We start from the raw sequence: 22,510 nt of genomic DNA on the forward strand, positions 1-22,510 counted from the left end.
TCAACTCTAATGGATTCGTGGCTAGTTATAGTTTTTTCACTAGTGTGGTTCTTATGACTTCTTAATTGTGGGCATGGTATGTGATGCCAATTAGCACGTGAACCATTTAGCTTGAACTTGCCATAATGAGGACGTAGGTCACCGACAAGCAACCAAACCTCTAGGATAATCATCGTATTCAAATCCATTGCCTAATTCACTATCACACTTACATTTGCATTGATATCATTTTCTAGTGAGATAGTTGATTTGTAACCAAGTTGTATTTATTTCTCTAGTATAACTACTTAGTTTTTAGTTGCTACTTGAGTGAAATCATCTTAGAGACCTAGCAACTAGAATTGTTTAAAGGGCTTGTTTTGAGAAATAAAGCTAGAGCAAGTATTCTCTTTCACTCCGTCTCTTATACTAATTATCTTTACTCTAGTATCTTTTGGCATGGATGATTATTCTTATAGCCCATTCACCCTTGTGTAACCATATAGATCCTACTAGTGAGGCACATGGATGAGGCCTAATCAACAAGACCGATGCATATTTTTTAAAATGGTTATATTTAAATTAAAAGAGTTTTGTTTTTGTCGTTAAAAAAATTAAATTATAGTTTTGAAAATAATCACTCTATTTCATCTTATTATTTTTTAAGTTTTGAACTAGAGCTTATAACCATCGACTAGTTTGATACTCGTGCATTGCTACGGTTTCTATATATCACGAGTAGACTTTGTTTTAATAAAACATAAAAATATGTGTGTTCTGTTGATTAGATGAGTGTGAATGTGGAGCCAATAACCAAGACTTGAATCTCACCTGTGTATAATTTTACTTTATTTTTTATATAAAGCGGGAAGAGCAAGGTTGAAGCATGATGACCGTGGAACCTTGCAAACTCATGTTTGATGATGATGATGATGATGATGATGATGATGATGATGATGAGAGATATTAAGTTGTTTTCGAAACTAAACTCACTGTTTCACTTGTAACTATGCAACTAACACATAGGAGCGCTAGAACTACGGGCCTACCAAGCGAATTCCGAACTGCAAGCCCACTCTGTCCGCCCGACGCGCAGACCACGCCTGGGCCGTCAAGCCTCCAGATGAGATGACCGCCCTCCAACCTCGCGTGGGCTTGGGCATGCCGACGAGGCCACCTCCAGACCTCCTGAATCCTGAATTCATGATGCCTCACGCGGCGCCAGCACTGGGAGGTAGCCGTTGCCATGACATCGGTCGCCATCAGGCATCAGGGGAGGAGGCCGGTGGCCGAAGCAAAGCAACTCCGATGTGGCCGGGGAGGTAGCCTACTGCCCCCTACCCCCGTAGAGGCGTAGACCCGTACCCACTCCGCGAGCGAGGGATGGAATCTGACGGGTGGCCGCACGCGGGAGGCAACCGAGAGGCGCGCAGGGCACGCCGATTCCTTCCTTGCCGCCGCGGTCGCTCGGCAATCGCGTGCGCCCGCTGCTTTAACCTCTCGGCTTTGTCTTCGCTAGCCGACCAATTGTTGGGCCGCCGCTAGCAGGAGCCAGGTCGCGCCGACAGCAGCAGTTGGAAGAGGATCCATGGGGAAGGAGGCGACGCTTGCGTTCACGCCCACCTGGGTGGTGGCCATCGTATGCCTCGTCATCGTCTCTATCTCCCTCGCCGCTGAGCGCTCACTCCATTACCTCGGCAAGGTACGTGGTCTATCGATGCAGATGTGGCGTTTCTGCGGTTCTAGTTCGGAAAACCCGGCGAATGTACTGATATAATAACAAGAGTTTTAGACATCACTTGATGGGAAGCAGAGCGACGTGCTCCTTTCTGCCATCCATTCACAAGCTCGTGCTAGCCATGTCTGGCCTTCAGTTAGCTAGTTAAGGTGATGAACTTATGATGCCATGGGCGTTGCATTGAGTTGGTACTCCCATCTTGCTTTGAGATGCTTTAGAGGTTATTGAAATTGGGGATAATGTGGGATTCTGCCTAACCTGTGTGGCTGTTTTACACCTGAAGTCTTCCCCTCTTTAGCGGGTATTTAGTTTTAGGGACTAAAGTTTAGATCATGTCACATTGAATATTTGAATGCCAAATACAAGTATTAAATATATAGTTTAGTTAAAAAATTAAATTTATAGATGAAGTCTAAACGGCGAGATAACTTTTTTTAACTTAATTAATCCATGATTAGCAAATGTTTATTGTAGCATCACATAAGCAAATCATGTGTTAAGTTGCATGCACCAACCAATTCAACCTAAAAGTTTAAGCTGATAAAAAGAGATAAGCAATTCATTTATATTATATTATAACACTCGCCCTCACGTCGAGCCTCTTTTAGTTCTTAGACGTGGAATAGAAGCGAACAACAATTATTATTTTTAATTGCGCTAACCAGTATTCGATCTCGTGACCTCTGGCTTTGATACCATATTAAGTTGCATTTACCAACCAATTTAACCCAAAAGCTTAAGCTGATGGGAGAAGGTGGACAATTCACTTATATTATATATTCTGATATCATGAACTAATTAGGTCTAATAAATTCGTATTGTCATTTAGTCTTTATTTGTGTAATTAATAATGTAATTACAATACATTTAATACTTCTAACTAGCATCTAAATATCCGATGCGACATGGACTAAAATTTAGTAGGGAGAAACAAATGGACCCTTAGGGGAGTTGGAGTTTGGAACCTACTTCCATTTCAAATTGTAGGCTGTTTTAGTTTTGTCCTAAGTATTTTTTTAAACTTTTTACAAGGTTTATAGAAAAATGCATTGAATTTGTCCATTTACACACCATGTCGTTTTTCCTTTCGGCAAGGCAATTTATTAGCATCTAATTCTATTTATCTTCCTAACTACCAAATTATTCAATAAGAGCGTCTTCAAGAGGCTCTTTATATCTTTCCTAATTTACAGGAATAGATATTAGCGAAAAAAACCTCCAACAACCTCTTCAATTGGATATGTAATTATAGAGTTAGACACCCTCTATTTTGGATTACTCGCTAGCCAAAGATGAAGAGCAAGGATGGCTCTCTAGACTGCGCATAATATGTAGAAAACTTGGGAAAAGTTATTGTAGGGTACAAAGTTGTAGAAAACATTTTTTCCTAAAATAACTCTCTAAACGATAATTTAGAGAATATATTTTAGAAAGGCTCATGGAGATGCTCTAAGCTTCACCCAGTTTCCTTTTTATTTTAATAAATTATTCCTGATTTAATGGGAAGTTATGTCAATGACCCATAGTTGTCTGCTATTTTGTGTCGAAGGACTTAAGTTATAATGTTTTTTATTTAAGAAAGCGCCATTGAAATGACAAAGATATTAGTGATTAACTTTGATTTTTGCACATTTTTAAAAGGCGCACAATAAATCAATCATGTTTTAACAGTAATTTGAATTTAAAAAAGGCAGACCAGTGCTAGAAGGCCCCACATGAGTAGAGTTTAGGGAAGAGATAAAACGAGGTAAGCCTTCCTACCTATTGGAGATGAAACCCTAACCCTAATAGGGTTGGGAACTATATTTATAATAGAGAGATGTTGGGCCTAAGCCCATTACACAATACCCATTACAACACAAACACAATAATCTAACACCCCACACATTCGAAACTCTAGCCACAACAGATGTTGAGACTGGACCGAAACTCCTCAAACACCGACGTAGTGAGGCTCTTAGTGAAGATGTCGGTGGACTGAGAAGTGGTCGGGACATGAAGAACCCACACATCTCCGACGGTGACCCATTTGTGAACGAAGTAGAGGTCGAGCTCGACATGCTTCATGCGTTGATGCTGGACGGGGTTGGTGGAGAGGTACATGGTGCTAGCGTTGTCACAATAGACAAGGGTGCTCCTCGTCAACGGACTGTGGAGCTCCTGGAGCAGCTGTCGAAGCCACGCTGTCTCGGTGACGTTGTTAGCCACAACGTGGTACTCGGCCTTGGCGCTGGAGCGGGTGACGACTGGCTGCCGCTTCGAAGACCAGGAGATGAGGCTGTCGCCAAGGAACACGGAGAAATCGGAAGTGGACCGACGCGTGTCGGGATAGCTATCCCAGTCAGTGTCCATGTAGACGACGAGGTCGGTGGTCGCGGATCGTCGAAGAAGAAGGTCGAAGTCGGTGGTGCCTTAGAGGTACCGCAGGATCCACTTCATAGCGGCGAAATGTGTCTCCCGTGGGGCATGCATATGGAGGCACACCTGCTGGACGACATAGCCGATGTCGGGACGGGTGAAGACATGGTACTGCAGGGCCCCGATGAGATTCCGATAGCTGGTCTGATCAGCCACTGGAGGGCCGATGTCAGAGGAGACCTTGCCCTGAGTCAGTAGCGAAGCTAGCAAATAATTTATCGGGGTCATCAGTATTATCTACTGGATCTTTACTACAGAACTTTTGTTATTAACACCGTTTTTCTATTAGATATTCAAAAAATTACCGAGGTCAGCTGACCCCAAAATAAGGGCTGGCTCCGCCCTGCCCTGAGTGTCCACCGGAGTCGTGCAAGGCTTACAATCAGCCATGCCAGCGTGCTCCAGGATGTTAATGATGTACTGGCACTGGTGGAGGAACAGGCCCTGGGCCGGCGCTCGACGGTGATCCCCAGGAAGTGGTGCAGCTCACTTAGGTCCTTCATGGTGAACTCCTGCTAGAGAGAGGAGATGATGCACCACAGGAGGTCGGGGGAGGAGGCCGTGAGGACGATGTCGTCGTTGTATAGGAGGAGGTATGTACTATCTAGGCCGCGGCAAAAGACGAACAGGGAGGGTTTCGCCTTGGCCTCGATGAAGCCCTGTGAAATCAAGAAGGTGGCAAAGCGACTGTACCAAGCTTGGGGAGCCTGCTTGAGGCCGTAGAGGGACCTTTTGAGCTTGCAGACCATGTCGGGGTGAGCTGGGTCAACAAAGCCCACAGGCTGAGAGCAGTACATCGTCTCTGTCAGGGTGCCGTAGAGGAAGGTATTCTTGACATCAAGCTGATACACTAGCCAGGCCCATGAGAGAGCCAGAGTCAGAACAGTCCAGATGGTACCAGGCTTGACCACAGGGCTGAAGATCTCGTCATAGTCAACCCCGGGACGCTAGGTGAAGCCCCGTAGGACCCAGCGAGCCTTGTACCGATCCAGAGAGCCGTCTGCCTTCAACTTGTGCTTGAAGATCCACTTCCCAGTGACCACATTGGCACTAGAGGGGCGTGGCACCAGGTCCCAGGTGTGGTTCGCCTGTAAGGCCTCATACTCTTCCATAGCGCGTTGCCAGCTGGGGTCGGCGAGCGCAACACGAACAGACGATGGCTCGGGGGAGAGCGCCGAAGAGGTGGTCGTGGAGAGGACTAGTCGTTCGATAGGCTGGAGGACACCAGCGGCCCATCGCGTGACCATTGGGTGGACGTGCCCGGGGTCCCGGTGGAGGGCAACAGAGTGATACACTGGTAGCTCTAGGTGGGAGGGAGCCGAGGCAGCAGCCCGACCACGTCATTGGTAGACGTGGACAAGTTCCACGAAGCGCGACGAAGAGGTCGCATCGGCGGAGGATGGCGTGGCTGCGCATGGTAGCGCGGGGGACGCCGGGGCCGCATGTGGCAGCGTGCGAGACGTCGGGGCCGCGCGTGGCGGCACAGGCGTGGGAGAGGTCGAGGACGCGCGTGGCGGCGCAAAAGACGTCGGGGTCGTGCGGGCAGCACGAGGGGGGCGTGGTCACGCAGGGCACGACAGAGGGAGCAAGGGAGGGAGTAACATAGTCTGCCTTGAGGAGGGCGTCGTACTCTAAGATGGAAGCAACAGAAGAAGAGACGGAGAAAGGGAAGTCAAACTCGTCGAAGACACGTGACGAGAGATGAGAACTCGGTGAGTGGAGAGGTCGAGGCACCGGTACCCCCTTGTGATCAGGAGAGTACCCAAGGAAAACACAACGAGTGGAATGGGGCGCAAGCTTGTGAGGGGCAGTGGCAGAAAGATTAGGATAGCAGGCACACCTGAACACACGAAGGTGATCGTAAGAGGGAGAGATGCCAAAGAGAGCAAAGTAGGGGTGGGGTAAGGCACTGCCTTGTTGGGGAGGCGGTTGAGCAGCAGCGGCCAACCCCTCAGCCCAATAGTGGGCGGGAAGGGAGGTCTGGAAGAGCAAGGAAGACATGACGTTGTTCGCGATGCGGATCATGTGTTCTGCCTGATCGTTTTGAGAAGAAGTATAGGGGCACGACATCCTCAGCTGAGTGCCATGGAAGAGGAAGAAGGAACGATACGTGGAGTTGTCAAACTCCCTCTCGTTGTCACATTGGACAGCCCAGACGTTGCGTCCAAACTGAGTGGAAACCCAAGCGAAGAAGTGAGAAAGGGTGGGGAACATATCAGACTTCAAGCACAAGGGAAAAGTCCATAAGTAATGTGACTAGTCATCCAGAATGAGCAGACAATATTTATTGCCAGAAACGCTGAGTACAGGGGATGTCCGGACATCACTGTGAACAAGGTTAAAAATGCCTGCTGCTCTATGAGAGGAGCAAGAAAAAGGAAGTCTAACATGTCTACCTAACTGATAGGCATGACAGAAATGATCAAAAGACCCCCGACTACAAGAGATGACAGAATTGCTAGACAGCTTCAACATCACATCATGCTCGGGATGGCCATGGTGGTGGTGCCAAGTGATGAACAAGGTAGCAGTGGTCAAGGCATGCGGGGTGGAGGTCGAGGAAAGGGAGGCAGACAGGCGAAGGGTGTAGAGCGGCCCAGTGCTGTCACATCGCGCGAGAAGGGTCCTAATAGTGAGATCCTTCACAGACAAGCCAAAGGGGTCAAACTCCATAGAACAAGAGTTGTCAGTGGTAAATTGACGAACAGAGAGAAGACTCTGAATAATGCTAAGAGACTAAGTGTCCCACCCGCCACCCTAAGGGCCCCACGACTCCACGAGGGCGCAGGAGAGGAGGGCGGGGCAGGCAGAAGACCCGTCTAGAGCTGAGGTGGGGCCGGTGGAGCGGCATAAAAGGTCGGCTGGGGCATGACCGGACGCGGTGGAGAATGACCTGCAGGCGATCCAGGCCACATGGAGATAGAGTCGGTCCATGGGTTATAGAAGGACGGCCAGGGGCCGGTGCCTCGAGCCGCTGGTGGACCACCATGGCCGCCGCCGCGACCACGACGACCACCGCCAGAGCCGGTAGCTAAACGGGGAGCGTCAGAGGGCGGTGGAGGAGCGCTCTAGTGAGAGTGCACCCCCAGAGGCAGTAGGGACAGCCTGCTGGGCTTGCCCCCCAAGGTTAGCAGTGTAGAGGGTCGTCGCGGCGTCGGTGGTGGTGGCGGCCGCAGTCGTGAGCTCCTCGAGCAGGAGGTCATTGCGAACCCGAGCGAAAGACGGGAACGGGGAGATCCGTGTGAGGATGGCGCGCAGGTGCGCGTAGCTTGGACTGAGCCCACGCAGGAGGTTGAGGACAAGCGTCTCATCCGTGGCGGCAACTGGAGGCGGCCGTCCATGGCGGCAACTAGAGGCGGCAGAAGAACGGGAGGAAGCGCCGACGGGGGAGGGGAGGGAGAGCTCGCTGGCGGCTGGGGAGAGGAGCGCCGACAGGGGGAGGTGAGGGAGAGCTCGCCGGCGGCTACAATGGCGGCTGGGTGGGGAGAGAAACTAAGTCTAGCTGATACCATATTGGAGATGAAACCCTAACCCTAACAGGGTTGGGAACCGTATTTATAATAGAGAGAGGTTGGGTCTAAGCCCATTACACAGGACCCATTACAACACAAACACAATACTCTAACACTATCCACAAATTTGGATTGTGGGGAGTCTGTTTTGAACCTATGACCTGGTGACTCGGTGAGATAACTCTCACCATTAAACCAGGCCTGCCTTTCAATAGTAATTTGAATATTCAACTTATTTTATTTGATTACCTCCTGTTTTTTTATCATCTTTACTCGTGCAGTATCTGGAGTGTAAGAAGCAGAAAGCGCTTTTTTCAGCTCTACAGAGACTAAAAGAAGGTAGCATTCTTGGAAGATCTTGATTGCTATGAAAAATTATCAATATCCATAGTGCCATCACTGGGTCATCTTTGTGCCTTGTCAACAGAAAAGCACTGCGTGTGATTTCATTAACCACGTAGGAGATAACCGCGTGTGATTTCATTAACAAAGAGTATCATAAAAAAACACATCATAGCTGAAGGAAACAATGCAAATGGATGGAAATGTTTTCATGACCAAGGGCACAGTGCAATTTCTTCAATTTGTGACTTTGCACATAGTTTTGTTTATTTTTGTCTAATATGGTTCTATGGTTATGCTTGCAGAGCTAATGCTTCTCGGATTCATTTCATTCGTCCTGAGTCTCTCCCAAGGTTTTATTGTTAGCATTTGCATTCCAGAAACTTCTACTGACTTCATGCTTCCATGCAATAGAGGCAACTCCAGAGTTGCAGAAGAAGGTGCTAAAATTTGCAACAAAAAGGTTAGGGTATATCATATTTCCATATATTACATGAATTTATAATGTTGGATAATAAGGTTTTCTGTCACATCAAACAAAGTAAAGTAGTGCTGTGCAAAAATGTTTTCAAGAATGAACATGGTGAAAGCAATAGGCCTGCTCTGTTTCAGGGTGATGTTCCCTTGCTATCACTGGAGGCATTACATCAGCTGCACATTTTCATATTTGTACTTGGTTTAGTCCATGTTGTGTTCTGCGCTACAACAATATCATTTAGTGGGGCCAAGGTATATATGTGAATGTAGATCTGTGTTGCTATGATAATGTTTGTAGGCAATAAACTTACAGTTGCTAAAATTTGGTAGATGAGAAAGTGGAAGCATTGGGAAACAGAAATTCACAGAGAAGTACATGAGAAGTGTATGTCATTTACCTATCTTATTGTTTCCTTTATTTAATATTAAAAGATACTACCTCCGTTCACAAATATATGACACTGTTGACTTTTTTTTTGAAAACTTTGACCACTCGTCTTATTTAAAAATGTAAAATTTTAAGTCAAGCACAAACTACCTTTAGTGATAAAACAAATCACAAAAAAATGACAACTCATTATTTTTTTAATAAGACGAGCGGTCAAAGTTTTTTTTAAAAAGTCAACAGTGTCAAATATTTATGAACGTAGGGAGTACCTTGTAGGTTCCCTACATTTTCTTACACAAAACTATAGTAGAATATGCATTTTAAGGTATTTTCCTTGAATACATAACACAGAGCAAAAAGATTGGCTCTTTTCGGCTAGTTCTGTGGTATTGAAGATACAAGTGAATATATAGGCTGTCTCTAGGAATTTAGGGCCCTGGCGTGAAATGCAAAATATGGGTCAAATTTGAAAATTTGTATAACCAAAGCATATTTTGATTGCAGTATAATACAAACCTCAATAAATAGAAAGAACATATACATGAATTCTGTAACAATGATTTAATCAAAATCAAGTAACTAACGATTCAAACAATACATGAATTATAGATTTATAGCAAGATTTTTTCGATAAAGGAAGCTTTTATTTAAATACCAAGTATGATACATCAAGAAGATACAAAGCCTTGGTACAGCTTCCGGCATCTGCTTAACGCACACAGCCAGCTAAAGATCAAAATAAAAAGAAAACATCATAGTCCCATGCTAGGAGCATTCAATCCGAAGACTAGATCGCCATCCATGTGCCTGGGAGAAAAACAACGTGGCCACCCGCACCAAGAGCTGCGATCCGGCTACAACCAAATCCTGCAAATCCTCCCGCTGGAGGATAGCCCAGCTAGAGAGCCAGCGGGCCGCCAATTGGATAACCTGTAAAGGAGAGCAAAAGAGTTTTTTTCTTAAAAACTAAGTCGTTCCTACAGAGCCAGAGACCCAACACAAGACCGTTGCTCCAAGCAGAAACAAAGATCTGCTATTTTTATTGAAGTTGCGAGCCCAAGACCCAAACAAATGATCCACATTTTCTGGTTGAGCAAAACCTGTAACCAACTGCAAAATGCCCCATACCGACCGGGCCTAGCGACATTCAAAAAACAGATGATTAATAGTTTCCTGCTTATGTCAAAAAACATAGTCTAAGCTTCCTTTCCAGTTTCGCTTAGCTAAATTATTTTTTGTGAGGATTACTCCGCGTCGCAAAAACCATAAGAAGATTTTAATTTTCAAAGGGGCCTTTAGTTTCCATATTTCTTTATTCACTTTCGAGACAGCTCAGCCTATTTGTGGCCACCCTAGTAAAAATCTTATAACTCACGTTAAGTAGACAGATCGGTCTATATTGTTGAATGACATTTGCCTCCTGAATCTTCGGGATCAGGGTAATAACCCCGAAGTTAAGACTGAAAAGCGGAAGATCTCCTTTAGAGAGATCCCAAAACATCTGCATTAGGTCCCTCTTGACGGTTTCCCAGAAATGCTGATAGAATTCAGCTGAAAGCCATCCGGACCTGCTGCTTTGTTTAGTTTCATTGAGAAAATAGCCTCATTGATCTCTCTTTCAGTAAAGTCAGCCGTAATAAAATTATTCTCCCAGCTAGAAACTTGAGGCATATCTAGGTTTCTGGATTCATCTAAAGTGAAGGAATTATCTTCCGGGAAGTAGTGATTACCAATCATTTTCCATCTCCAGATGAAATGACTGTGTTCATTTGGACTTGCTTGTTACTAGAAAGTTCTGTGTCAAAGAACTATTCTTGTATTGAGGTTTTAAGTGAAATTAACACTTCTGTATTCTTAGCTCACTGTTTTGTTTTGCCATTGATGACAAGTGGTTGCAGTACAGCAAGAAAAGAATGAAGGACAAGGGTCATCATTGAGTATTGTTGTGCTACATCGGGAGCACCAGGATGAATTTGTCCACAAGCGGACAAAGGGATTTTGGATGAAGCTCGCTGTTGCAAGCTGGATAGTAAGTCATCTGCTTAACCAATTTTATTGCCCAGTTCAGTTAAATACAATCTATCTGCTAACATAAGGGCTCAGTGTTTATAAAAGCATGCAGTGTGGATATTGCTTTTGACTACCATGTGTGTGCCTATTCATTAGCATTACATGCAGATTTACTGAAGACAGAAATGTGAACTTCTATTAACAGGCACTGGAATTACAAAACATGGACACATAAATCATTACCAACCAACAATTTGTGCGTAGTGCATTTTCACTAGAAACAGGACTGTTTCCTTCTAAGGTTCTGGCTAGAAAAACATTTATCACAAAAAGTATATAAACCATGTCCATAATGCATTTCTATGTTAGATTTGAAACTACTCATGTTTCCAATTTCTACAATCGATCAATATCCTCGTGTAATGTTCCTTTTTAGTCTATTGTGATGAGCTGCTTCCTGCAAGATCGTGTTCTCAAAATCACATAGTTTTGTTTTGTTTGCTTTTTTGTTCCTTTTTGGCGAACCACAATATGTGTGTGTTTATGGTACTATGTGTTAGCTATCTGTGTGTCTGTGTATATGGGCCTAGCCCACAGCCCACTAGGGGGCTTTATCACTGTAGCTGTTAGGGTTAGGGTTTGGTACTCTGTAATTCTCTCCTCTCACATGGTATCAGGCCTTCTCCAGCCGCCGCCGCCCCCACCCCCTCCAGTCGCGGCCGCCCCTCCCCCACCCCTCCATGGCGGGCCCGCCGCCGCCCCTTCCCCCCTCCTCTGCCGCCGGTGAGGCCTTCCCTCCCCTCTCTCTCTCTTACCGCGCCGCCCTTGCTCCCGTCCATCCGATCGCTGGAGCACCGCCGGGATTTCCAGCGCCCATGGCGGCTCCTTCTCCAACGGCCGGCGCGCCGCCGCCCCTTGCCACCCCTCCAGCACCCCTCCCCCTCGGCGTAGGAGCGCCGTCGGGCCTCGCCGGCGTGTCGCCTAGGCCCGCTGCACCTTCGGCCTCTCTTTCCCTTGCGGCAGGGGCACCGCCGACCCTCCCCTCCTTGGCCAGCGCGCCGTCGGCACCTCCGGCCTCCTCCTCCGGTCCTGCGCGCCCCGTCGCTGCTTCCATCTCGCCGCCGGGGCACGCCTTCGTCCTCACCGCTGCGCTGCCCCCCACTGCCGAGCCACCCCCGCTGGCGCCGACCCAATCCACTACCCTCGCGGCCGCCCTTGGCCCCGATGGCTCCTGGTCGGCTCTTGCATTCTCCCTGCCGGACGTCGCTCTGCTTCGCTCCCAGCTGCTAGCGTCGAGCTTTCCACATATTCCTCTCGACACGACCGGCGGGGCCCTCGTGCGTGGCTGTCCCCTGGCGACTACTGTCTACAGTCAGCCGTCCACCATCACCTCCTCCCTGCGCGCTCCTTCGGACGATGCTGCTGCCATTCTCACTGCCACCCGGGCGGCCGTTACGGCTGCTCGCCAGCGGGCCCAGGACGCCGCTCGTGCTCTTGAGCAGGAGCAGGCGGTTGTCGACGCCATTGAGCGCCAGTACGCCGAGACCTACCGCCGTCTCGCTGGCAAGGGCGTGTCGGATGGCTCCCCCACATCCGCTCGCCACAGCGCCGACACCTTCGAGCCCGCGCCCGCCCCGGCCTCAACCCTTCGTGCTTCTCTTCATGCTCAGGCGGCGACTCTCACCAGCATCCGGGCAACCGTCACCGACGTCCTTGCGCCGGACTCCACTCAGTACCCCCGGTGGCGCGATCAGGTCTTGCAGACCCTCCGCCGGTACGCCCTCGCCGACCACGTCCTCTCAGTGGTCTCTGACCCGTCAGAGGATTGGCTTCTGATAGATGAGGTGGTGCTCTCCTGGATTCATGGCACCCTCACGGCCGAACTTCAGGACATCGTTCGCGTCCTGGACGACACTGCTCACCGGATCTGGGGTGCCCTTGAGGCTCAGTTCCTCGGCCACCGCCAGACTCGGATTCTGTACCTCGAGACCGCCTTTCGTAAGCTTGCTCAGGGCGATCTCTCTGTGGACGAGTACTGCCGTCAGATGAAGACGATGGCAGACACTCTTCGCACCCTCGGGGCCCCCATCACCGACGAGTGCCTCGTGCTCAACCTCCTCCGCGGCTTGAGCCCTCGCTTCGATCGTGTGACGCCCATCCTCACCCGCATGAAGCCTTTTCCCACCTTTGCGGAGACCAAGAACGATCTGCTTCTCGAGGAGCTTCGCCTCTCCGCCACTGCCACCGCCGCTCCCGCCACGGCGCTCTACAGCGCTCCTTGGGCTCCCCCTCTGGCTCCGGGGGGATCCTCTTCACCGCACTCCGGTCCCCCGCCACCTGGAGCTCTTCGGTAGCCTACTGGCTCCGGGGGGTCGCGGTCATGGTCGCAAGAGTGGACGCGGTGGCACGCCGGGCGGCCGAGGCCATTCACCGGGTGGCTCCCAGTGGCCATCCTTCTACAACCCGTGGACTGGCACCATCCAGATGTGGCCCAGGCCGTCCGCGGACAGCCCCTCGCCCCGCCACCCCTCAGCAGGTTTTCTTTGCCGCCTTTCCCTCCCAGGGCCTCCGGCCCCACCAGTGCGGGGGCCTAGACCAATGGGTGGGACACGCAGTCTCTCGCCAACTCCTTCTCCACAATGACACTGGCCCCACCCACCTCAGTCTCTGACTGGGTGGCTGACTCCGGTGCCTCCTACCACACCACCCCGGACACAGGTATTCTGTCTTCCACCTCTCCCCCCACCCCTCCCTTCTGTCCTCCATCGTGGTTGGAAACGGCTCTGCCCTTCCCGTCACCTCAGCCGGTGACGCGGTCCTTCCCGGTCCTTTCCATTTATCCAACGTTCTTGTTGCTCGCCACATTATTCAAAATCTTCTTTCCGTCCGTTAGTTTACTACTGACAACTCTTGTTCCATGGAGTTTGACCCGTTTGGTCTTTCTGTGAAGGATCTTGCCACCAGGACCCTTCTCGCTCGGTGTGACAGCCCCGGGCCACTCTACACACTTCGCATGCCTGCTTCCACTACACCGACCTCTGCCCCACGTGTTCTTGCAGCCGTCGCCTCTTCTGTGACTTGGCATCGTCGTCTCGGTCACCCCGGTCGTGATGTGATGTCCAAGCTCTCCAGCAGCACCTCCGTTTCCGGTTGTAGGGGATCTTTTGAGCACCTCTGTCATGCTTTTCAGTTAGGTCGCCATGTTAGGCTCCCATTCCCCATCTTCTCTTCTAGAGCAGCAGACATTTTTGATCTGATACACTGTGATGTATGGACATCCCCTGGAATCAGCATTTCTTGCTATAAGTATTATTTACTTATTCTTGATGACTTCTCGCATTATTTGTGGACTTTTCCTCTATGTCAGAAGTCCGACACTTTTCCCACCCTGACTCACTTCTTCGCTTGGTCTCCACTCAATTTAGTCGCACCATCCGGAGCATCCAGTGTGAGTGTGTGACAACGGGCGTGAGTTCTATAACAATGTGTCCCGTGACTTCTTCCTCTTTCGCGGCGTCCACCTTCACATGTCTTGCCCCTACACGTCTCCACAGAACGGCCGAGCTGAGCGTATGATTTGCACGACGAACGATGTCGTGCGCTCTCTACTTTTCCAGGCTTCCCTTCCCGCTCCTTACTGGGCTGAGGCCCTCGGCACTACCACCTATCTCTTCAACCGTCTCCCCACCAAGGCGGTTGCCCACCCCACCCCTTACTTCGCTCTCTTCGGCGTCCATCCCTCTTACGACCATCTTCGTGTCTTCGGGTGCGCTTGCTATCTCAATATCGCTTCCACTGCTCCTCATAAGCTCGCCCCTCGCTCCACTCGCTGTGTCTTCCTCGGTTACTCTCCCGATCATAAGGGATATCGGTGTCTTGACCTCGCCTCCCACAGAGTCCTCATCTCTCGTCATATCGTTTTCGACGAGTCGGACTTCCATTTTTCCTCCACCCCCACTGCCTCTCTCATCGACCTCGACGTGTTCCTCGACCTCGACCCTGTGTCCCCCACAATCGTGCCTCCCTTCCCCACCGGTTCGTCCGCTTCACCGCCTCGCGTGGCCCTGCCTGCGCCGCCCACCCCACGCACTGCCACGTGCGGCCTCGACGCCCTCTGCGCCGCCCTCCCCCGCACAGCCACGTGCGGCCTCGGTGTTCCCGTAGTCGCCTCGCGCGACCCTGCCTACGCCGCCCTCTCCCGCACAGCCACGTGCGGCCTCAACGTTCCCTGAGTCGCCTCGCGCGGCCCTGTCTGCACCGCCCTCCCCTGCACAGCCACGTGCAGCCTCGATGTCCCCTCCATCTCTCGCACGGCCAAGTGCGGCACCGGCGCCTTCTGCTCCATCACTCCCCGCTCCACTGTCTCGCTACACCGACCCCATCCAGACATACCAGCGTCGTGGTCGACGCGGTACCCGGCTCGTTCTCGCGCCGAGGTCCCAACCTTTCACCCTGTCGTCGTCCACCGTGATCCTCGACACATCCACCCGATGGTCACCCGCCGCGCGGCCGGTGTCCTTCGGCCACCTGATCGCCTGATTCTCTCCACGACCCCTTCTTCAGCTTTTTCGCCGGTACCCACGACTGTCTGTGGTGCACTTGCCGACCCACAGTGGCGGCGCGCCATGGAAGCGGAGTACGAGGCTCGCCAAGCCAACCACACCTGGGACCTGGTGCCTGCCCCTGGTGCCAACGTGGTCACCGGGAAATAGATCTTCAAGCTGAAGCTACACGTCGGGTCCCTGGAGCGCTACAAGGCCCGTTATGTGCTCCGGGGCTTCACCCAGCGCCCTGGGGTCGACTACGACGAGACCTTCAGTCCGGTGGTCAAGCCTGTCACCATCCGGACTGTTCTGACTCTACACTGGCCGCGGGACTGGCCGGTCCACCAACTTGATGTGACGAACGCCTTCCTCCACGGCACCCTGACGGAGACGATCTACTGCACCCAGCCCGTTGGGTTTGTCGACCATGCTCAACCCGACTTGGTCTGCAAGCTCAACAAGTCCCTCTACGGCCTCAACCAGGCACCCCGGGCTTGGTACAGTCGCTTCGCCACCTTCCTGTGTTCGCGGGGTTTCGTCGAGGCCAAGTCGGACACGTCCCTATTCATCCTTCGTCACGGCTCGGATACAGTGTACATCCTGCTCTACGTCGACGACATCGTCCTCACCGCCTCCTCCCGCGAGCTTCTGCGTCGCATCATCTCCTGCCTCTAGCGGGAGTTTGCGATGAAGGACCTCGGGACGCTCCACCACTTCCTGGGGGTCACCGTCGAGCGCCGTCCCCAGGGCCTGTTCCTCCACCAACGACAGTACACTGTCGACATTCTTGAACGCGCTGGCATGGTTGAATGCAAGCCCTGCACGACTCCCGTGGATACGCAGAGCAAACTCCCCGCCGCCGGCCCCCCGGTCGCCGATCCAACCGGCTACCGGAGTCTTGCCGGGGCCCTTCAGTACCTCCTCTAAACCAGGTCCGACATTGCCTACTCCGTCCAGCAGGTGTGCCTTCACATGCACGACCCTCGGGAGCCGCATCTCACCGCGCTGAAGCGGATCTTGCGGTACTTGCGGGGCACTCTCGACTTCGGGCTTCTTCTACGCCGGTCCTCCGCCACGGAACTTCGCGTCTACACCGATGCCGACTGGGCGGGCAGTCCTGACACGTGCCGGTCCACCTCGGGCTACGCCGTGTTCCTCGGCGACAGCCTTGTCTCCTGGTCGTCGAAGCGCCAACCGGTTGTCTCCCGCTCCAGCGCCGAGGCCGAGTACCACGCCGTGGCCAACGGCGTGGCTGAGGCGGTCTGGCTCCGTCAGCTACTCCAAGAGCTCCACAGTTCGCTGACCATGAGCACCCTGGTTTTCTGCAACAACGTCAGCGCCGTCTACCTCTCCACCAACCCCGTCCAACACCAGCGCACGAAGCATGTCGAAATCGACCTCCACTTCGTCCGCGAACGGGTAGCCTGTGGAGCTGCTCGCATTCTTCACGTCCCGACCACCTCCCAGTTCGCCGACGTCTTCACAAAGGGGCTTCCGTCGGTGGTCTTCACGGAGTTTTGATCCAGTCTCAACATCTGCAGTGGCTAGAGTTTCGACTGCAGGGGGTGTTAGCTATTTGTGTGTCTGTGTATATGGGCCTAGCCCACAGCCCACTAGGGGGCTTTATCACTGTAGCTGTTAGGGTTAGGGTTTGGTACTCTGTAATTCTCTCAACTCACACTATGCTCTATATTTTTGGGGTTTCTGGAGCATCGATGTTGTTCAGTTTCAATTAGTGTGTTATTCATGTCTTACGGAGGGACTTTTGTCCAACTTGTTGCAGACTGCATTCTTGAAGCAATTTCAAGATTCAGTGAGTAAATCAGATTATGAAGCACTTAGATCAGCTTTTGTCGTGGTATGATATACATTTTAGTTTCATTGCACCCATTAGTTTTCACGCATCTGTCCGTGTTTGTGCTGAAGCTCGTTGGGCATATATCTGTTCTTTTCATTCAGGAACACTATCCCGAGAAACCAGATATTGATTTCCACAAATACATGACTCGCGCTGTTGAATATGAGTTTAAAAGAGTTGTTGGTATCAGGTTGGTGTATTCAGAGAAAGGTTCCATGTTTCCTTAAACATAAGTGATCTTACATGAGTTACCTGCATGCAGCTGGTATCTGTGGCTTTTTGTAATCTTATTCCTGCTGCTGAATATAAATGGTAATTCTCTTCATGTCTTAAAATCGGTAGAGCAGAAGCATTTAACTATATCAGTAGCTGTTCTTATAGCTTCTATTTGCCCTCTGTAATTTATATGCCAACTAGTACTATAGTTTTGCGTAACTTTGACGATTGATTGGTCAGTAGGGTGGATTAGTTGGTCTGTGCCTATCAACATTGCTTTCACATCTGATATAGTTAGTAATCATTGTTTTTACATCTGATATAGTTATCATTGCTTTCACATATGCAGTGCATCATACATTCATACACATCTAACTATCTGCTGTGATTCTATTTATCCCTTTTCTGTTGCTTTCTGTCAAAATGCAGGATGGCACACATACTTCTGGTTGGCTTTCTTGCCTCTATTTGTAAGTATGATACGTTTCCTTCGGCGTTGTGTTGATTGAATTCAGATATTCGGCCTTTCGCTTTTGAACTAAACTGTCATATCCAAGAAGTTTGACTACAAACACTGTTTATTTGAATGAATGGATGAGAGCCATCCCTAAACAAAGTGGTAAATTGCAGCTGTTACTTATTGTTGGTGCCAAACTAGAGCACATTATCACTCGGTTGGCTCAAGAGGCAGCGATATCATTATCAAATAATACAGAGGAAGTTCCGAAAATAAAGCCATGCAAGGACCATTTCTGGTTTCACAAGCCTGAGCTAGTCCTTCATTTGATCCATTTCATCCTGTTCCAGAATTCGTTCGAGATTAGTTTTTTCTTCTGGATTCTGGTATTTTTTGCACTACGTCCTCTACTTCTCAATTAATTTTCCATGAATCACACCTTGGAGCTAACAATAATCACTTAATAGGTATCAGAAGGTTTCGGTTCGTGTATGATGGAACGGAAGCCTTATGTCATTTCCAGACTTGTTATCGGGTCAGCGAAAGTTTGAATTGCCTGAAAAATCTAGAACGTTCTCCTTGTCAGTACGAGGATGATTAGCGCACAAAATAGATCAATAGCAAAGAATCAGGTCCTTGCATCAGTCATGACAGTAAATTGTGTTGTGTTTTTCAGGGTGATCATCGAAGTCATCTGCAGCTATATCACGCTGCCACTATACGCCATCGTGACCCATGTAAGCTCCAAGGATACACACTATCTATCTATTGGAAAGAATCTCGTTATTTTCGTTAATGTTCATCATATAAAGCTGGAGTATTTTGAGCATCGGGTCGCTATTTGTGATGATCCAGATGACCGGACAGATCAAGCTGCATGGTTTTGGCTCCCGCGTGCACGAGAGTGTCCATGGCTGGATCGGCTTGAGGAAGAAACCCTTCTCGTTCTGGAAGATTCCCGGCGGTGACCCTAACGCTGATTCCGGCAGGGAGGCCGACGTAACCCGCAGGGTGGCCAAGGAGCGGTCGGGGAGCTCGCGCAGCATGCCGATGGCGCCGGCTGACGAGATCGTCACCGTCGACGACGTCGCGGTGGCTGCAGCTGCCGTTGGCCAAGGACCATAAAATTCCTAGCTAGCAAACACCAGCAGGGAAGGCAGGCAGGCTGCCGAGGTACCGTGCGCAGCGGGTTGATGGGTCGGACGCTGCGGAAAATTCCTCGTGTCGGGAGCAGGCTGGGCGGCCGCGCCCGCGCCCGCGCGCTGTAGCTCTGATCGCGTGTTGTAACGTCAACGTCATCTCGTGTAACGGTACGGGCAGGACGGGACGCGTCGTCCCCATGCCTGCTCCCGTGCTAGGGCCGGCCGCCAGGCGTTGTGGCATGTCACGTGCGACGTTGCAGCGCGACGCTACAACGTTGTATGTGGGCTGTGGCACAGCCAGCCGGCGCGTCATTGGCCCTGGCCCAGCATGGCCTGCTGCTGCTGCCTTGTGCCGGCCGTACCTTGCTGTAAAGGAAAGCTGGGCGTACATAACCCATTATCCATGGCTCACTGCGATCTATTGCAATGTAGCAGGCAGGTGAGCGTTCTCAAGAGTGTGATGGAAGGAAAAGGACGCGTTCGATCCATTCATCTGACTATGCGTGTCTGTGCTCGCTGCCAGTATATGTACTGGTAGTACGAAGCATGGAGGTAGCTAGAACCGGCGAAGGCCAGGGAGGCGTCTAGCTTTCGATGCCTGCGCCTGCGCGCGCTCGTCTGCCATTACGTACGTGCGTGTCCGTTGACAGACGCATACGGGTGTGTGCGCGTGCGCGCACGCCAATAATTGCAGAAGCGACGACTGCGGTGCCTGGCAGGCGTACGTAGGGCAGGGAACTGGGGAAAGAGAGGCGCGCAGCATCACGTCGATTCTAGTGCTAGGAGTATCTGAAAATGCTATTTTCATCGGGGATTAGATCATTATCCATCCATGCACGCACCGTCCGCTCCGTAAGGCTATCTCTAGGCTCTAGCGACCTTTCTATTTCACTCTTTATTTTAAATTCCATCGTAAAAACAACACGGTATACAATGTAAAACTGTGTTTTGTACGTCTATATATACACGTTCCATTAGAGACCGACTTATAGATATATGAATCATGCATCAATCGATCGGGGTGGAATAGGCGGTCAGGTAGGCAGACGACATGTTAGATATCATTGTTAAATATATGACTAAGAGTTAATCATCGTCCATATTTAATAAACCTTTAGAGTAAAAATCTATTAGTATATATATATATATATATATATATATATATATATATATATATATATATATATATATATATATATATATATATATATATATATATATATATATATATATATATATATATATATATATATATAGTTTATATATTAATAGCTCTGGGCTTCCAATAACTAGAGGAAGCCCAGGTCGGACGGTGCAATCCGGTCGAGCCGAACCACATCCGTACGTCTATAAAACAGGACCCGGAGTGCTAGGGTTCAGTTTTTACGCTCCACCCCGATTCATTAGCGACGCCGCGTGCGACGACGGCAGTTGCCCCAGAGCGTGCGCGGAGGTGGACCCCCAGCCGGTGGCCGCAACTCCATGGCCTCGACGCGCGGTGGCGGAGGTTTCTCGATCCGGAGTAGTGGCGGCGGTTCCCAGGTCGGTGGCGGCGGCTCCCCGATCCAGAGGGCAAGCGACAGCGGGGCCCTTGTGCGGGCAAGCGGCTGCGTCCCCGAGATCCTGAGGAGGCAGCACTTCCAAGGCCGACGAGCAAGCGACGCCCGTCGACGTGCGAGTAGCGACGGCGACGCATGAGACGCGATGTTCGAGCAAGCGGCGTCACGAAAGGCCTGAGATGCGCGCAGCGATGATCGCGCGTGACATCCTCCGATCCGGCGCAGTTTCTTTTTTCGATTATTGTGTTTTATGCCTACCACATGTATTATTTACGCAAAAAACTGTACGATTTTATGCTTAAACACGGAGTTCGTATATCAGTTTACTGCATGCACATTGGAAAGACAATTCCTTGATTTATGTTGTTCGTAATTTACGCACATGCAATGAAACTCCTACGATTTTTGCCATAATTTTTGGATCTGTATAAAAATAGAAACCACATGTATGTGGCTGCCATGTTTTCGGATCTGTCATAAAAATAGGATAGTAATAACAACCTACTAGAGCTATCAACCTCTCAAATTGACTCGGTATTTACGCTTATAATTGAGGGATTTTATGCTCAAAACTTAAGGTTTTTACGCTCCACCCGAAGATGCGTCCACCAGTGAACAACATGCCAGATTTTTTACGCAGTGTAACGAATTGCATAAATACCTACACCGTGTAGTATCATTTGTATCACTATATATCATAAACTAGTTCTAATGCGTTTAGCTGCATGGCTGTTGGAGGGATCCTATATTTACGAAGAAAATAAAACATTAAATGCGATTTTTTGTTTCTAATTCATTTCCTTTCATTGCATATTCTTTCCATCATAAATTCGTGTGCATGCAGTTGGTAACAGATTTTTATGCAGTATACCGAATTGCATAATTATCTACACAGTGTGACATATTTAGTATCAGTATATATCATAAAATGGTCATTACGAGTCTAGCTGCATGGCTGTTGCAGCGATCCTAAATTTATGGAGGAAATAAAGCATTTAAAATAGAAACCGTCACACATATCTTTTCTAAATTTACGCGCATGCAAGGGAACGTGTTTGACTCATGCATGCATTTTGCCATAATTTTTGGATCTGTATAACCGCATGCATGCGACTGCCATGTTTTTCGGATCTGCCATAAAAATAGGATCGTAATAACAATCTACTAGAGCTATCAACCTCTCACATTGGCTCGGTATTTACGCTTATAATTGAAGGATTTTATGCTCAAAACTTAAGGTTATTACGCTCCAACCCGGAGATGTGTCCACCAGTGAACAACATGCCAGATTTTTTACGCAGTGTAACGAATTGCATAAATATCTACAACATGTAATATAATTTGTATCAATATATATCATAAACTAGATCTAATGTGTTTAGTTGCATGGCTGTTGGAGGGATCCTATATTTATGAAGAAAATAAAACATTAAATATGATTTTTTGTTTCTATGTGTGCAATTCATTTTCTTTCATTGCATATTATTTTTATCATAAATTCGTGTACATACAGCTGGTAACAGATTTTTACGCAGTATACCAGATTGCATAATTATCTACATAGGGTAGCATATTTAGTAGCAGTATATATCATAAAATGGTCCTTACGAGTCTAGTTGCATGGCTGTTGCAGCGATTCTAAATTTATGGAAGAAATAAAGCATTTAAAAATAGAAACCGTCACACATATCTTTCCTAAATTTGTGCGCATGCAAGGGGACGTGTTTGACTCATGCATGCATTCTTTTTTTGCATGCACAGACGCGGGCGCGGGTGGTGCAACTGACAACCTGGTCCAGTTGGTGCGCTGGGTTGAACCAGGTTGCAGAGATGATCGACCTGGGCTTCCTTTAACTATTGGAAGCCCAGG

General features: G+C 49.4%; 1 protein-coding gene across 2 annotated transcripts; it reads left to right on the forward strand.

Moving 5' to 3' along the window:
• The first annotated feature begins 1,476 nt into the window (after positions 1–1,476).
• On the forward strand, positions 1,477–19,534 carry LOC542673 (barley mlo defense gene homolog 7). 2 transcript variants are annotated; one of them, XM_008660810.2, is made up of 14 exons: positions 1,477–1,681; positions 7,929–7,986; positions 8,295–8,452; positions 8,602–8,718; positions 8,797–8,851; positions 10,744–10,883; positions 17,192–17,266; positions 17,368–17,456; positions 17,529–17,578; positions 17,912–17,952; positions 18,113–18,325; positions 18,407–18,474; positions 18,616–18,676; positions 18,795–19,534. In XM_008660810.2, the coding sequence occupies exons 1-14, from the start codon at positions 1,568–1,570 to the stop codon at positions 19,062–19,064; spliced, it is 1,509 nt and encodes a 502-aa protein (XP_008659032.1). In that variant the 5' UTR covers positions 1,477–1,567; the 3' UTR covers positions 19,065–19,534. The 2 variants fall into 2 exon arrangements, with proteins under 2 accessions (XP_008659032.1, NP_001105661.1); NM_001112191.1 differs by having other exon boundaries at positions 1,520–1,681; positions 10,753–10,883; positions 18,795–19,176.
• The last annotated feature ends 2,976 nt before the right edge of the window (positions 19,535–22,510 follow it).

The sequence above is a fragment of the Zea mays genome, chromosome 9 (genome assembly GCF_902167145.1).
Source record: "Zea mays cultivar B73 chromosome 9, Zm-B73-REFERENCE-NAM-5.0, whole genome shotgun sequence".
NCBI lineage: Eukaryota > Viridiplantae > Streptophyta > Magnoliopsida > Poales > Poaceae > Zea > Zea mays.

What these genes read in the sequence shown, in the direction of transcription:
- LOC542673 (XM_008660810.2), top strand. Translation starts at nt 1,568, where the DNA reads ATGGGGAAGGAGGCGACGCTTGCGTTCACGCCCACCTGGGTGGTGGCC. An exon ending in CTAAAATTTGCAACAAAAAG is followed by an intron (nt 8,453 to 8,601) that starts GTTAGGGTATAT and finishes GCTCTGTTTCAG; the next exon opens with GGTGATGTTCCCTTGCTATC. An exon ending in ATTTCCAGACTTGTTATCGG is followed by an intron (nt 18,475 to 18,615) that starts GTCAGCGAAAGT and finishes TGTGTTTTTCAG; the next exon opens with GGTGATCATCGAAGTCATCT.